The following is a 13935-nucleotide window of genomic DNA, read 5'->3' as shown; positions in this document are numbered from 1 at the left end:
GGAAGATGAAGCTTGTGAGCTATCTCCATGGTTCGAATCATCTTGTTTTCTTTGGTGGAGACGGAAATTGAAATTTCCCAGAACACAACCGAATCTTGGCAACTTTTTTTTTTTTCTCTGTCTCTTTCTCTTTTATAATACATTAATACTCTTATAGAAAACAATGTCGTTTAATGATTTGGAACAAGGATATGGATCATCAGGATCTCCAAGAAACAATCGACAAGGTGTTATCCACTTACCAGGTGAGTAAAAAGAAAAAAAAGAAAAAGAAAAAGAAAAGGATTATTAGTATTAATCCGATATCAATATTTCCCATTGAATTGTTTTGAAACAACTCGATTGTTATAGATGACGATGAACATGAATACAAAAGTTTAGTTCAACGAGTATCACAACAAGTATTTCGTATCAATGGGAATATTACCAGCATAGAACGGTTAGTCAATTTTTTGGGAGGACCAAGAGATACAGCTGACGTACGCAACAAGTTGTAAGTATCACAAAAAAAAAAAAAAAAGAAATAACAAGTGACATGATGTTTTTATTTGTTATGATATTTTAGACATGATGTGACAGAAGCGACCAGGGAACTTATCAAGGACTCAACCAATGATATCAAATCTCTAGCGCAATATCAAACGGTGGATGGTCGAAAATCGGTAAGGTTTGAAACAAAAAAGATGGTTAGGTTATTCACTTTTTATTATTATTATTATTTTAGCGTCAACGAAAATTAGAACAACAAAAATTATCCAAAGATTTCCAAAAGGTACTAAGTGATTTTCAAAGAATTCAACGATTATCAGCAAGCAAGCAACGAGAATATGTAGATAAGGCCAAGGCGACAACTGCTATGTTACAATCTCAAGTTTCGTAAGTATATCTTATTTATTTTGTCTTTTTTTTTTTTCTTATTTTTTTTTTCCTTTCTTTTTGGATAGATTGGATGAAGTAGCTGGAGCAGATGATCAAGCATCATTGGCTGACGATACACAACGACGTATTCAATTACAAGCTCTGGACAATGAAATCGAATACAATGAAGTTTTGATCACTGAACGGGAAGGGGAAATTCAAGGAATTGAACAAGGTATCAGTGAATTGAATGAAATCTTCCGTGATTTGGGGATGTTAGTTAATGAACAAGATAGTGGCATTCGTAAGTTTTTTTTTTTTTTTTTAAAAAAATGATCATTCTATAACAATTCTCTTATATTACCTTTATTATTGTTATTAGAAAGCATCTATGGAAATGTGATCAATATTGCTCAAAATACTCGACAGGCAGCGGATGAACTTACAACAGCGAATCGACATCAAAAGAATGCAAGGAAAAACATGTGCTGCTTCTTATTAATCATTGCTGTGGTCGCCTCCGTTTTGGCTTTGATTATTGTTGTGGCCAAGTAATCATGTAGTTTGTATTTGATAGTTTTTTTTATTCCTTTTGTTTTATTTTTATGTTTCTCTTCTTTATGATAACCTCCAACCATTCATCATCATCTTTCATTTTTTTTTATTTACTTTATATGATATCCTCCCTTTTTTTTAATAAACCTTATCCTTTTTGATCGTATATATATATATATATATATATATTTCTCCCTCTCTCTCTCTCTCTGATTTACATATAATACTGATGCATGGAGAAGAGGATGTTGCTGTAGTCTTTTTTTTCTCTCTTGTAATTGAAGAAAATCCAGATATATGGAAATGAATGATATATAGGATCATGCAAAAAAAAAAAAAAGAAAGACACTTTGTTCACTACCGTACTTGACTTCCGTTATTCACAGACATGCACACACATTCCTATGTTTTGATGCTTAAAGGGCGATAGCCATTTTATTGAATATGTGCTAGAGATAAAAAAAAAAAAAAATAAGATGAAATAGATAAAATACATAAAGTCTAAACTAAATAAACTAAGCTACTAGAGATCGGATTGTTCCAAAGATAAAGACATGACCTTAGACATGTATTTCTTGTTGGCTTCATCATCAGATAACATCAAGTCCTTTTCCACATCACTTTCGTCGTCATCATCGAATCCAGTAAGTAAAGGATCATTTTCATAAATAGGAAGCATGTATCTAAAAAAAAAATGAGTTAATATTCCAAGATCAAAATAGCATGCTACACTTTTTTTTTTAATACCTTGGATCCTTCCAGAACTCAGCATCTTCAGATACAAATGCTTGAATACAACCTTTGATTTCCATATGACGGACCAAATTGGAGAAATCTTGCACTTTTTCACCACAAGAGAAGCATTTGGATAGAGAAGATTGATGTCGAATATAATTGATCAGAATCACGGTTCTGTAAAAATCATATCCCTTTTCTTTTCGTATGGCAGAGAGATCAAAGGCATGAGTTGTTTTCATGTGCAAGAGTACTTCCTTTGGTGAAGGTAGAACTTGATCATCAAATAGGCACATAGTAGGTTCCGAGACTTCTTCTTCCCAATCGGCCCATGATCTAGGTAGAAAAACAAATAACAACAACATTAGTCACGATTAGAAAACACATCAATCAATCCTTTTTTTTTTTTTTTTTTTTTTTTTTTTTTTTTTTTTTAACTTACTCATCTTTCTTTTCATCATCTGAATCAAAATGATCATGTTCAAAATTTTCCCAATTTTTACCAGGTTCCAAATAGTTGATGACATAAAAGCGATCATATTGACGGTTCTTGGATGCGATCTTGAAATGCTTCTTCTTACGCATATGCTTTCGTAAAACAGCTGGACTTGTGAAAGTTTTTTCACAATAAAGACATTGTAATCTATGCATATAATGTTTTAGTAACTACTGATATAAAATAGATGATTCGAACTTACTTTGTCAATTTTGTTTCCAAAAGATCCAAAAATTCGTTCACATTTACTAGATTGTCAGGTAGACCAATATTGAAGTTATGTTCGGAAAACATATGCTTGAAAAGTAGTGTTCTAAGTAAATAAATAAAAAAAAAAAACAAATAAATATATATATATAAGTTTTGATCTATCTAACTTGCCTTGAATCACACACAATTTTACAAAACAAACATTTCCGAGGTTGTTTCGAATCATATTCTCGTTCCCTTTGTTGTATCTTGAGGATTTCATTCTAAAGATCAATTATATATTTTAATCATCTTCTTGTTTATGATTGTTATTTTTTCTTACCAATTTTTCTAGTTGGATATCTTCACGGATCTTTTTATCCAAATCAGATTGACTAGGATCAATAACATAGACTAATAAAAATATATCAAATAGAATGAGTTTTATCAATATACATATATATAATCATTATTCTAATTTTTACCATCTGTATCCAATACCGCATGTTCTTGTAGAGTGTCACCTGTTCGTAATACACTTGCCCATCGAGATAAATAGGCGTCCAAGGCCATATACATATGATGCAAATTGAGAAAAACTAAAGAATGTTCAGTTTTCAAGTGTTGAACCAAAGCAGTAGTATCCAAAAAGGGAGCCACGGCCGAACAATCATCAAAAGGACAGTTGATCACCAGAGTAATATGGTAAGGAGGAAGAGGTATATCAATAGGATCCACTTGATCTTCGTCTTCTTCTTCTACATCAGAGTCATCGTCTTCGGGTAAATGGTAAGGATTTGTTTGAGAAAGGATCTTGTCATCAAAAGAAGGTTTAAAACTAAGATTTTGGAAGGACTTTGACAAAGATTTTGACATGGACTTGCTGGTACTACCACTAGAGAAGGCTAATTGTTTAGATTGTCGACGTCGATAGTTCTTGTTGCCATGAGAATGAGCTATTGGTTTATGGTTACTGACAGTATGCCATTCGTTGTCCGACATGATCAATAGTTTCAAAAGTAGATCGAACGAAAAGAATCAGGAAGAAAAAAAAAGAAAGAAAGAAAAAAAAATGGAAAATAACAGAAAAAAAAAAAAAAATAAAAAATATAGTATCTCCGCTGAATGACTCTACGATACGCAGCATAGAACTATTTTGCATCAATCTATTCAACAACATATATATATATATATATAAAGAGGGACAATATCAAATACGAGAAGTAATAAATATGAAGAATATTTTATTGAATAAAAGAAATAAACTTGACCCTGAAACCAGTTTAATCGAAGAGACCGAAGCCCATATCCTAAAAAAAAAAAAATACCTTGATCAATAATCACTCTCATAATATATATATTTATATGTTCATTCACTTACTTCGTCAGATTCTTCCTTTTCTTCTTCCTTGGCTTCTTCCTTGGCTTCTTCAGCAGCACCACCAGCAGCAGCACCACCAGCAGCGACAGCGGGACCAGCACCAGGAGCACCGACGTTCAAAAGAAGTTCACCGAGGTTTTGACCTTGGAGAGCCTTGGCGTACAAAGAGAACCAGATAGGTTCAACGTCAATACCAGCAGCCTTGACAAGAGTTTGGAGCTTGTCAGCCTAATTATATATATATATATATTTGAAAACGAATAATGAGCAAAAAAAAAAAAAAAAAAAAAACCGGTATAATGTCGTGTATTTCAAATGGTCACTTTTTCTTTTTTTTTTTCTATTGTTCACTTACGGTGATTTCAACATTATCATCTTGGAGGATGAGAGCAGCGTAAACGACGGCGAGTTCGGCAGACATGCTATTTTAATAAAAATAAAAAAGATTTAAAGATTAACAAGGGATCCAAAGTAACATAAAGAGATGGGATACGATAGATGAATCATCGGGATAGATGAGATATGATAGAAGTAAATAGAATGGGAGGATGGATGGATGGATGGATGGATGAATTTTTTTTTTCTAGTAGGGCTACATACGTTTACAGTTGTAAAAGGTAAAAAGGAGGAAGAACTCAAAAAATTGAGGGACAGCTCCCAGTTAAAAGGAAACGGTGGCCATCGAGAGAAAAATGGGACAGACAAGTCACGTTTCCTTTTTTGGATCCCTTCTCAAAAAAAAAAAATTGACCTTTATCAACATACAAAATATCATAATGGAGATCCTATTTACGTTTTTTTCTTCTTTCTTAATATCCATCATCCATTATTCTCATCCGTAGAGATGAACATCGACTATAAAGTATTATTATAAAGTGTCATAGAATAATAATTTTTGATATCGAATATTCGTACTCAGTGCTGCCTTTCAAATGAATTTGATAGTAGATGATATGGTAGAAAAGCTAAGATGGATTGGAAAAGAAAAAGAAATCTTCAGAAGTTTTTTTTTTTTTTTTTTTTTTTTTTTTTTTTTTTTTTTTGCATGGATTCCCAAAAAGAGAAAATTTAAGTTTCATACAAGATTTATCGTGGCGGGTTTACGTTGATCCTGAAAGGAAGAGAATATTTTCTCCACTTTTTTTTTTTCGCTCCGAATTTCTTTTCTTTTCTTCTTTATCTCTACTTTTTTTTTTTCTTCACTTTCTAATGACACAATCACTTGCTTCCGGTGCTGAACTTATTGCAACTTCACTCAAACAACAAGGTGTAGATATTATATTTGGTATTGTCGGTATTCCTGTTGTGGAAATAGCGGATGCTTGCCAAGCTCAAGGAATACGCTTTATTGGTTTTCGTAATGAACAATCCGCTGCCTATGCCGCTTCTGCTTATGGTTATCTTAGTGAACGTCCAGGTGTTTGCTTAACTGTGGGTGGACCCGGAGTGGTACATGGTTTAGCCGGTTTATTGAATGCTCAACTTAACTGTTGGCCTATGGTGATGTTGTCAGGCTCTTGTGATACAGATCAAATTGATATGGGTGCCTTTCAAGAACTTGACCAAGTAGAAGCCTGTCGCTCCTATTGCAAATATGCTTCTCGTCCTACCAGTGTAGACAAGATTCCTTTTGTCATTGAAAAAGCCATTCGTACTTCAATGGTCGGTCGTCCTGGCCCTACCTATGTTGACTTGCCTGCTGATTTTATTCAATACCCTATTGAAGATAGATCATCCATTCAAGCTCTTCAATTACCCAAGGTCACTGCAAACGTCAAGTCTCAGGCTGATTCTCAATCCATCCAACAAGCCTTACATTGGTTAGGTAAAGCCAAACAACCTCTGATAGTCATTGGAAAAGGGTAAAATAAAAAAAAAGAAAAGGAAATACGACAGAACAAAAGAAAAAGAAACTTATCTTTTTTTTCTTTCTTATGTAGTGCTGCTTATGCTCGTGCAGAAGAAGAATTGAATCAATTGATCAATCATACACAAATTCCATTTTTGCCAACACCAATGGGTAAAGGGGTAGTGTCTGATCAACATCCTTTATGTGTATCAGCTGCTCGGTCCAAGGCATTGAAGGAAGCAGACGTGGTTTTACTGGTAGGTGCTCGTTTGAACTGGATTTTACATTATGGTCAATCTCCCAAATGGTCTACCAACGTCCGTTACATTCATATCGATATCCATCCTGAAGAGTTGGGAAACAATGGTGCTACTACTTTACCACTGGCTGGTGACATCCGATTAGTTCTGCAACAACTTTTATCATATAAACAACAATTGGTTTCTCTGTCTTCCAATTCTTATGTTACTGGTCTTTTAGAAAAAGTGAAAGAAAATGTGGCCAAGACCCAAACAAGTGGACAAATCGGTGATGATAAGGCAGTATTGACATATCAAACAGCATTCACTGTCATCAAGAAGATCCTTCCTCAACAAGTTATTTATGTTAGTGAAGGTGCAAACACAATGGATATTGCTCGATCCTTCTTTGATGTTTATGAACCTCGTCGTCGATTGGATGCTGGTACTGGTGCTACCATGGGTGTTGGTATGGGTTACGCCATTGCTGGTAAGTTAAAACTTATTATTGATAATTTGACTTTATTTAGAATATTCATCTTTTTTTTTTTTTACATTGTAGCACAATGTTATTATCCAAATGACCGCGTTATTTCTATTGTTGGTGATTCTGCATTCGGTTTTAGGTAAAAATAGAAACATGAATAAAAATAATGAACTTAACTTTTTATTTTTTTTTATTAGTGCTATGGAATTAGAAACAGCCATTCGATCAAAGATCCCACTACTCATTATTGTCATCAACAACAATGGTATTTATCATGGCTTGGATTCTAAAGATTATGATCAATCTAGAAACAGCAACATATTGCCTTCAACCTCTCTCTCTCCCGAAACTAGATATGACATGATTGCTGAAGCATGTGGTGGAAAAGGTTGGTTAGTTAAGAATCGTGTGGAATTGGCCGATGCATTGAACAAAGCCTTGGTTTTGAAGGATGACACGTGTGTGATCAATGTCATGATTGCTCCAGGTGGAAGAAAGAAATTGGTAAGGAGATTGCGCTATATTGAATTGGCATTTACTAGTTTTTTTTTTTTTTTTTTTTTTTTTTTTTTTTTTTTTTGTAGAGTTTTGGATGGATGAACAAGGCACAAAAATCAAAAATATAGATAAATGAAAACTCAACACTATATATATATATATATTTCCCTTGGCTATAGATTTTAAATATATTCTTCCCTTCTATATCATGATTATCTTTTTTTTGATTCCCTTCTCCTTTTCCTTTTCTCTACTGTTTTCTTATTTGTCAATAAATTTTATGTTACAATGTTTAGTTAAACTATTCTTAATGATGACTGGTGATAATGATGATGATGAAGGTAATGATGATTTGGAATGGTACTATATGTAATAATGTATGATGATGATGAATTTTGGCTCCAAAGAGAATTTATTACAAAATGATGTGGTAAAAAAATCAAACAAAATCATTTATTGCAATATCACCTAGTTATACAACTAAAGACTATACAGATTCATAACGTTCCAGTGCAGCAGCTAACAATTTCTTTTGGTACTCAATATCCGATTTGATATATTCTTTAACATGTACAGAATCCACAGAAATAGAAGCTACAAATAAAAACAAAAATAAATAAGACAAAATCTATATGAAGAAACTATACATAATTGATACTTACGTTGAAGAGCAGGTCGACTTACAACTTCCAACCCATTGGGTAATGCCATGATGGTTTGTCCTATACAAAATACAAATCAACTTTTCTAAATTCTCTTTTTTTTTTTTCATAATAATCCAAAATTAATTTACCTATACGACTTTCATCTTCAATCAAGGTCATAAAAGCTTCTACAACAGTTTCAATCTTGGTTCTTGCTGAATTTATCACAAGTTTTTCAAAAGGAGTAGCAGTAGTGGAATCATCATCAGGATGTAAGGATGTAATCAGATCAGTCTCGACCCAATAGGGACATACAGCATTTACCCTCACATTACAAATAGAAGGTAAAATATCGAAAGCACGGGTATAACCAACGACAGCATGTTTACTTGCCGTATAAGGTGCGAGAGAGCTAAGAAGAGAAATCAAATGGTATTATGTTAGAAGATACAAGAATCATTGAGTCATCTATCCTATACATCATATTGAATAATACTTACATTCCACCGCTATGGAAGCCAGCTACCGATGCAGTTGATACAATCACACCACCACCTCGACGCGCTAAATGGAGGGTTGCTACCTTGGTACATTTGATCACCGATGTAACATTGACATCTATCATCCTTTCATCTTGAAGATCTATAAAATGAAACAAATCTATATGAGCACATCCCCAACATAATAATAATAATAATAATAATAATAATAATAATAATAATAATAATATTTTTTCGAATGTTGGTGTTTTTATATACACTTACCATTCAAATCAGTGAATAAGTTGTTTGAATTGGAAGCAATACCAGCATTTAGGATGGCTATCTATAAAATTATGTACAAGATTAACAACTATATCCTTTCCACATTGGTTGTATTTTATTTTTACTTACATCTACACCACCAAATTCCTTTTCGGCCAACTGGAACAGAGCGACAATTTCCTTGTACTTGGTAACATCAGCATGAATGTAAGCTGCGCGTTTACCATCACTACAAAGTAAATAAATAACTATTTAATCCGAGTCATTCTCTTTATATGAGTTTGTAATACACACACACATACGTATTGTAAGAGGCAACCAAAGCTTCACCTTGACTATCCAGAAGATCTCCAATAACGACATTAGCCCCTTTTTCAATGAGGGCATCAGCAACAGCCTTTCCAATACCACGAGCAGCACCTGTTAACACAGCAGTTTTGCCTTTAAGAGTTGGACCAGTCATGACAAAGTGAATAAAAAATAATAATAATAATAAAAAAAAAAAAAAAAAGGAAAGAAAAGAGAAACAAAGAAGAAGACAGCAATCCAGAAATTCTTTTTTTTTTTATGCACCGCCTTAAAAAAAAAGTGTGTGAAAAGGATCAAGAAAGGTGAAAAAGTTGTGACTCAGCAGCATAGATACATATGAGTAGACGATCGCATGAAAAACGTTTATTTTCAATTGTCACTATATCTCTTTAATGCTATGTCTAATTCTTTTTTATATTGTTCTACCATTTCCACTTTATATATTTCAAGGGCCTTGTTAGTAGCTTCATTGACTGTTGATTCTAAAAAGAAGAAATGGTATGATTAGTATTAGTAAATAAATAAATTTAATATCATGTCGTGGGAGTAGAACCAAAAAAAAAAAAAAATAAAAAAATATCATACCAAATACAGCTGGACGCGGGAAATCACTCACGCCATCTGGTAAAACTAATATTGCCGCACCTAGTTTTCAAAAAAAGAAAAAAAAATATTATCTTCAAAACATATATTCAATATATCGTACCTGATTTTGTAGTGTTTTTTATGCAAATATCTATAGCTTGTATCAATGTCTTCATAGATGCTCGTGGTAAAGCATCAGCTACTTTCCAATAAGGTTCAATACTTCTGTCACCAAGATCAGTCATCAAATCAGTATCTACCGTACAAATAAGATGTATTGAGATATTGAAATTATATAAGAAAAGTAAATTTACCTATCCATGCTGGGCAAACTTTTTTTTTTTTTTTTGGATATCACCACAATCATCATCATCAATAAAAATGTTAACATCTTTTTCTAATTTCTTTTTTTTTTTTTAAAAAAAAAAATCTTATTTTTCATTACTTGCATTGATTCTGACGTTGCACACCTAAAAAGGAAGAAGTTAAAGTCTGATCTGTCATCATTATTTATCCATAAAAATATATTTACCTTGGGAAGAAAATCTAATGATCTTACCCATCCAATCACACCATGCTTAGCAGCATTGTAAGCACTCATAGCACTAGATGTATACGATAAAAAAAACATGAAAGGATATACCTCATACAATAATAATAAATTCTTACGGTGGTGTTTGAAATGAACAAGTGGATGCATTGATTATGATCGCACTGTCCTCCTTGTTCTTTGCCATATGTAATAAAGCCACTTTTGTTCCTATATATATATATATATATATATATTATTTTTTAGTTGATGATAATAATATGACCATTCATTACCCTTTACGACACCAATAAGGTCAACATTGAATATTGATTCTTCACGATCATCTGATGGATTGATTTAAAAAAAAAAAGTCAGTTGTTCCTTTTTTTTTCTTTATCTTTTCTTGTTTACCATCAAGGGGAGCAAATAACGTATTACTTGTAGATCCTATACCAGCATTCAAAAATGCTACCTATAAAGTGTTATATCCACCACGAAAATGTTTGTAAATGAGTATCTCTTATACACATCCATCATATCCTTTTTTTTTTTTTTTACATCCACTCGATTGAATTCTGATTCTGCGGTTCGAAATAGGTGTCTGTTATCTTCATAATGGGAGACATCAGTATGAACGTAAATTGCAACTTTGGCTCCAGCTCTAATAATTGAAAAGATAGCTGTAAGTAATAGAACAATTGTATTGTCATCCGTCATCATCATCCATCATCGCATATTATCCATCATCTCATCATCATATATTAACCATCATCATATATTATTCATCATCCTATATTTATCCATCATCCTATATTTATCCGTCATCACATATTACCCATCATCCCATCATCCCATCATCCCATCATCCCATCATCCCATCATCCCATCATCCCATCATCCCATCATCCCATCATCCCATCATCCCATCACCCCATCATCCCATCATCATCCATCTTCCCATCATCCTACCAACAGATGAATCATATATATATATATGATGATAACAAATCCAGTAGATTGATATATATATATTTCTTACTCTTCATTCATTTTGGCAACTAGTTTTTCACCTTCAGCATCTCTAATGTCTCCAATGACTATATTAGCCTTGCGTTGTCGATAGGTTTCTGCTACTGTTTTACCGATTCCTCTACTCCCACCTGTAATAACAATTGTTTTGTTTTCCATATATGTATATACTTTTGAAAGATAAATATATAATAAGATAAAAAAAAAAAAAAAAAGAAAGCTATAAATGTCATTTTTTTTTTTATTCCTTGAGGAAGGACCATCCAAAGAAAAGCGGAGATGAAAACGCAAACAAAAAGGCGACTTTTTTTTTTGATATATATATATTTTTTCCATTTTTCTTTTCACTTACCCTCTTTTACATCTACTGAAATACCTTGATAATACTTTTTTTATTATATTTCATCCATTTACAACATGGCAAGTACTATTAGTAATATACAACGCTTTTTTGGAAAAAAGACACCTGATGAACTGGTAGGTTGAAAAAGAGGAAACATGGAAAAAGAAGGAAGTCCAAAAAAAAGGATGTTGTTTGTATTGTGTATGTATTTGTTTGTTTTGTCAGCAGATGTCTCATATGAGTGGATAAGAGAAGAGTTACTTTGACTAATTCTATGTTTTTATTTATCTTTGTTAGGTTAAAAAATGGCGACAAGAAATCAGACAACAACAAAGAGCGATACAACGTCAAATACAGGCTATTGATATAGAGGAAGTCAAAGTCAAGAAATCAATCAAACAAGTGGCAAAAAAAGGGGATATCAAAGTATGCAAGATGTTAGCGAAAGAGTTGATACGATCACAACAACATAAAAACCGACTTTATACAAGTAAAGCTCAAATGAACTCTATTATTATGCAACTGGAACATCAACTTGGTAAGGACTATCTATCCTTTAGATTTTATCTTTTTTTTTTTTTATTCATGTATTTTTTTGATAATAGCAACACTCAAGGTAGCAGGAGCATTACAAAAAAGTGGAGAAGTGATGAAATTAGTCAATTCCTTGATACGATTACCTGAAGTATCTCAAGCTATGCAACAAATGTCAATGGAAATGATGAAAGCAGGGATTATGGATGAAATGATAGAAGATACCATGGAAACACTGGATGATGATGATATTGAAGAAGCTGCTGATGAGGAAGTCAATAGTGTGTTATTTCAAATTACAAATGGTAATAGATTATATGAATATTGATAAAGAGATACTAATCTTATTTTTTTTTTAGGTTTACTGGGTGAAGCTGGATCAGTTGGACCAGCATTGGAGAAGAAACAAGAAGAACCAGTGGAAGAAGAAGAATCTGAAGAAGAAGGTCCTGAATTGGAACTTATGCAAAAACGTTTACAGGTAAAAAAAAAAAATAGAATATATAATAAATGATGTTGTATTTAAATTATTTATTTTTTTATAGGCTTTGAAAGGATAATAGATGAAGAAGGAGATGGGATTTTACATGTATTGTTATTATTATTATCTATTTAGTTTTTTCATGATCGACTCAATAAAGTTTGTGTTTTGAAGTCCGTCTGCGTCAAACGATTTTGTCAAGTGTTCACTGAAAGTCTTGGCTCTCCTTTTTTCTCTTTTTTACTTCCTACTTTTTTTTTTTTTTTTCCTTTTGTATACAAATACCTAGTACAATACATATATATATTATATACATATACAAAAAAAAAAAATAGATTTATTTTATATATTTCCATCAATATCAATACACATACACAACTAGATAATGAGTGGCCTTGAAAGTAAGTAAAAATAAAATCTTGTTATCACCTTGATGAACTGATCTCTCTTTTTTACATTTAGAAAATCTATTCCAATTGAAGGTAAAAAAAAAAATAATAATAATAGAAATACTATACTTTTCTTACAATTATCTAAACTTATTTGATATAGTTTACAGCCAAGCAGCTAAATAAGCAATCTAAACGGTGTCAAAAAGATGAAGGACTTGAAAAAACCAAACTCAAAAAGGTAAAACAAAAAAAAAAGAAAAAAGAAAAGGGATGAATAATAATATGTTATTATCTAATAATATGTTTGATAAGGCTATACAAGATGGAAATATGGAAGGTGCTCGTATATATGCATCTAATGCTATTCGAAAGAAAAATGAAGCTTTGAATTTACTTCGATTATCCTCACGTATTGATGCAGTAGCAAGTCGTGTACAAACAGCAGTGACAATGCGGAAGGTAAAAAAAGAAAAAAAAAAAAGAACATGTGATTTGATTTTTTTAAATATGATAGGTAACGGGATCTATGGCTAGTGTAGTCAAAGGGATGGATAAAGCAATGGAATCAATGAATCTAGAGAAAGTAAGTAATAATACTTATATATATATATATATATATTGATAGATATTATTTTTATTAGATATCAATGGTGATGGATAAATTCGAATCACAATTTGAAGATCTTGATGTACAGACAGAATATATGGAAGGTGCGATGGCAGGAACAACAACGATGACAACCCCACAAAATGAAGTAGAAACTTTAATGCAACAAGTAGCTGATGAACATGGATTGGAAATGAATCAAGAACTTGGACGATTAGAACCTAGTTCTGTACTTGGTGAACAAAAGAAGAAAGAAAAGGATGAAGATGCTTTATTGACAGAAAGGTTGAAAGCGTTACGACAATAATTAGGGTTATATAGTTTTTGTGTTATATATATTAGCTTATATTTTTTTTTTTATGTGAATAAAACTTTTGTCCAATCAGAAAACATATTTTTTCATTCTTTATCATCTAACCATGTTTCAA

The 13935-nt window shown here is 32.2% G+C and overlaps 8 protein-coding genes across 8 annotated transcripts; 4 read left to right on the top strand and 4 right to left on the bottom strand.

The window, feature by feature from the left end:
• Window positions 1-72: 72 nt before the first annotated feature.
• Window positions 73-1579, top strand: BX664DRAFT_322994 (t-SNARE). Its single transcript, XM_051543595.1, has 6 exons — window positions 73-245; window positions 352-493; window positions 566-662; window positions 725-876; window positions 945-1162; window positions 1241-1579. The coding sequence occupies exons 1-6, from the start codon at window positions 164-166 to the stop codon at window positions 1411-1413; spliced, it is 864 nt and encodes a 287-aa protein (XP_051405721.1). The 5' UTR covers window positions 73-163; the 3' UTR covers window positions 1414-1579.
• Window positions 1580-1828: 249 nt separating this feature from the next.
• BX664DRAFT_322990 (uncharacterized protein) lies at window positions 1829-3902 on the bottom strand. The gene is made up of 7 exons (XM_051543594.1): window positions 3319-3902; window positions 3177-3247; window positions 3026-3117; window positions 2847-2957; window positions 2591-2791; window positions 2161-2484; window positions 1829-2096 (listed from the first exon to the last, which is right to left on the bottom strand). Exons 1-7 carry the CDS (start codon window positions 3833-3835, stop codon window positions 1937-1939), a joined length of 1476 nt encoding a protein of 491 aa, XP_051405720.1. The 5' UTR covers window positions 3836-3902; the 3' UTR covers window positions 1829-1936.
• A 146-nt stretch (window positions 3903-4048) lies between these two features.
• Window positions 4049-4840, bottom strand: BX664DRAFT_322989 (60S acidic ribosomal protein P1). The gene is made up of 4 exons (XM_051543593.1): window positions 4815-4840; window positions 4570-4636; window positions 4215-4442; window positions 4049-4143 (listed from the first exon to the last, which is right to left on the bottom strand). The coding sequence occupies exons 2-4, from the start codon at window positions 4633-4635 to the stop codon at window positions 4117-4119; spliced, it is 321 nt and encodes a 106-aa protein (XP_051405719.1). The 5' UTR covers window position 4636; window positions 4815-4840; the 3' UTR covers window positions 4049-4116.
• Window positions 4841-5342: 502 nt separating this feature from the next.
• Window positions 5343-7598, top strand: BX664DRAFT_322988 (thiamine pyrophosphate enzyme, N-terminal TPP binding domain-containing protein). The gene is made up of 5 exons (XM_051543592.1): window positions 5343-6076; window positions 6155-6792; window positions 6865-6928; window positions 6987-7293; window positions 7374-7598. Exons 1-5 carry the CDS (start codon window positions 5424-5426, stop codon window positions 7413-7415), a joined length of 1704 nt encoding a protein of 567 aa, XP_051405718.1. The 5' UTR covers window positions 5343-5423; the 3' UTR covers window positions 7416-7598.
• Window positions 7536-9199, bottom strand: BX664DRAFT_322984 (uncharacterized protein). The gene is made up of 6 exons (XM_051543591.1): window positions 8998-9199; window positions 8825-8924; window positions 8696-8756; window positions 8432-8573; window positions 7950-8343; window positions 7536-7881 (listed from the first exon to the last, which is right to left on the bottom strand). The coding sequence occupies exons 1-5, from the start codon at window positions 9156-9158 to the stop codon at window positions 8010-8012; spliced, it is 798 nt and encodes a 265-aa protein (XP_051405717.1). The 5' UTR covers window positions 9159-9199; the 3' UTR covers window positions 7536-7881; window positions 7950-8009.
• A 174-nt stretch (window positions 9200-9373) lies between these two features.
• On the bottom strand, window positions 9374-11309 carry BX664DRAFT_382573 (uncharacterized protein; the record flags this gene model as incomplete). Its single annotated transcript, XM_051549058.1, has 10 exons — window positions 9374-9486; window positions 9590-9649; window positions 9711-9845; window positions 10035-10059; window positions 10122-10194; window positions 10259-10349; window positions 10415-10465; window positions 10533-10593; window positions 10680-10782; window positions 11161-11309. 10 exons carry the CDS (start codon window positions 11307-11309, stop codon window positions 9374-9376), a joined length of 861 nt encoding a protein of 286 aa, XP_051405716.1.
• Window positions 11310-11497: 188 nt separating this feature from the next.
• BX664DRAFT_322980 (Snf7-domain-containing protein) lies at window positions 11498-12700 on the top strand. The gene is made up of 5 exons (XM_051543590.1): window positions 11498-11627; window positions 11791-12031; window positions 12099-12332; window positions 12387-12508; window positions 12573-12700. The coding sequence occupies exons 1-5, from the start codon at window positions 11568-11570 to the stop codon at window positions 12585-12587; spliced, it is 672 nt and encodes a 223-aa protein (XP_051405715.1). The 5' UTR covers window positions 11498-11567; the 3' UTR covers window positions 12588-12700.
• A 65-nt stretch (window positions 12701-12765) lies between these two features.
• On the top strand, window positions 12766-13897 carry BX664DRAFT_322968 (Snf7 family). The gene is made up of 6 exons (XM_051543589.1): window positions 12766-12909; window positions 12971-12990; window positions 13061-13138; window positions 13213-13359; window positions 13415-13483; window positions 13542-13897. Exons 1-6 carry the CDS (start codon window positions 12894-12896, stop codon window positions 13812-13814), a joined length of 603 nt encoding a protein of 200 aa, XP_051405714.1. The 5' UTR covers window positions 12766-12893; the 3' UTR covers window positions 13815-13897.
• Window positions 13898-13935: the final 38 nt, after the last annotated feature.

This window comes from Halteromyces radiatus, assembly GCF_025201355.1.
Source record: "Halteromyces radiatus strain CBS 162.75 chromosome Unknown BX664scaffold_1, whole genome shotgun sequence".
In the NCBI taxonomy this organism is placed as follows: domain Eukaryota; kingdom Fungi; phylum Mucoromycota; class Mucoromycetes; order Mucorales; family Cunninghamellaceae; genus Halteromyces; species Halteromyces radiatus.
This window is presented reverse-complemented; position numbering and strand designations above follow the sequence as displayed.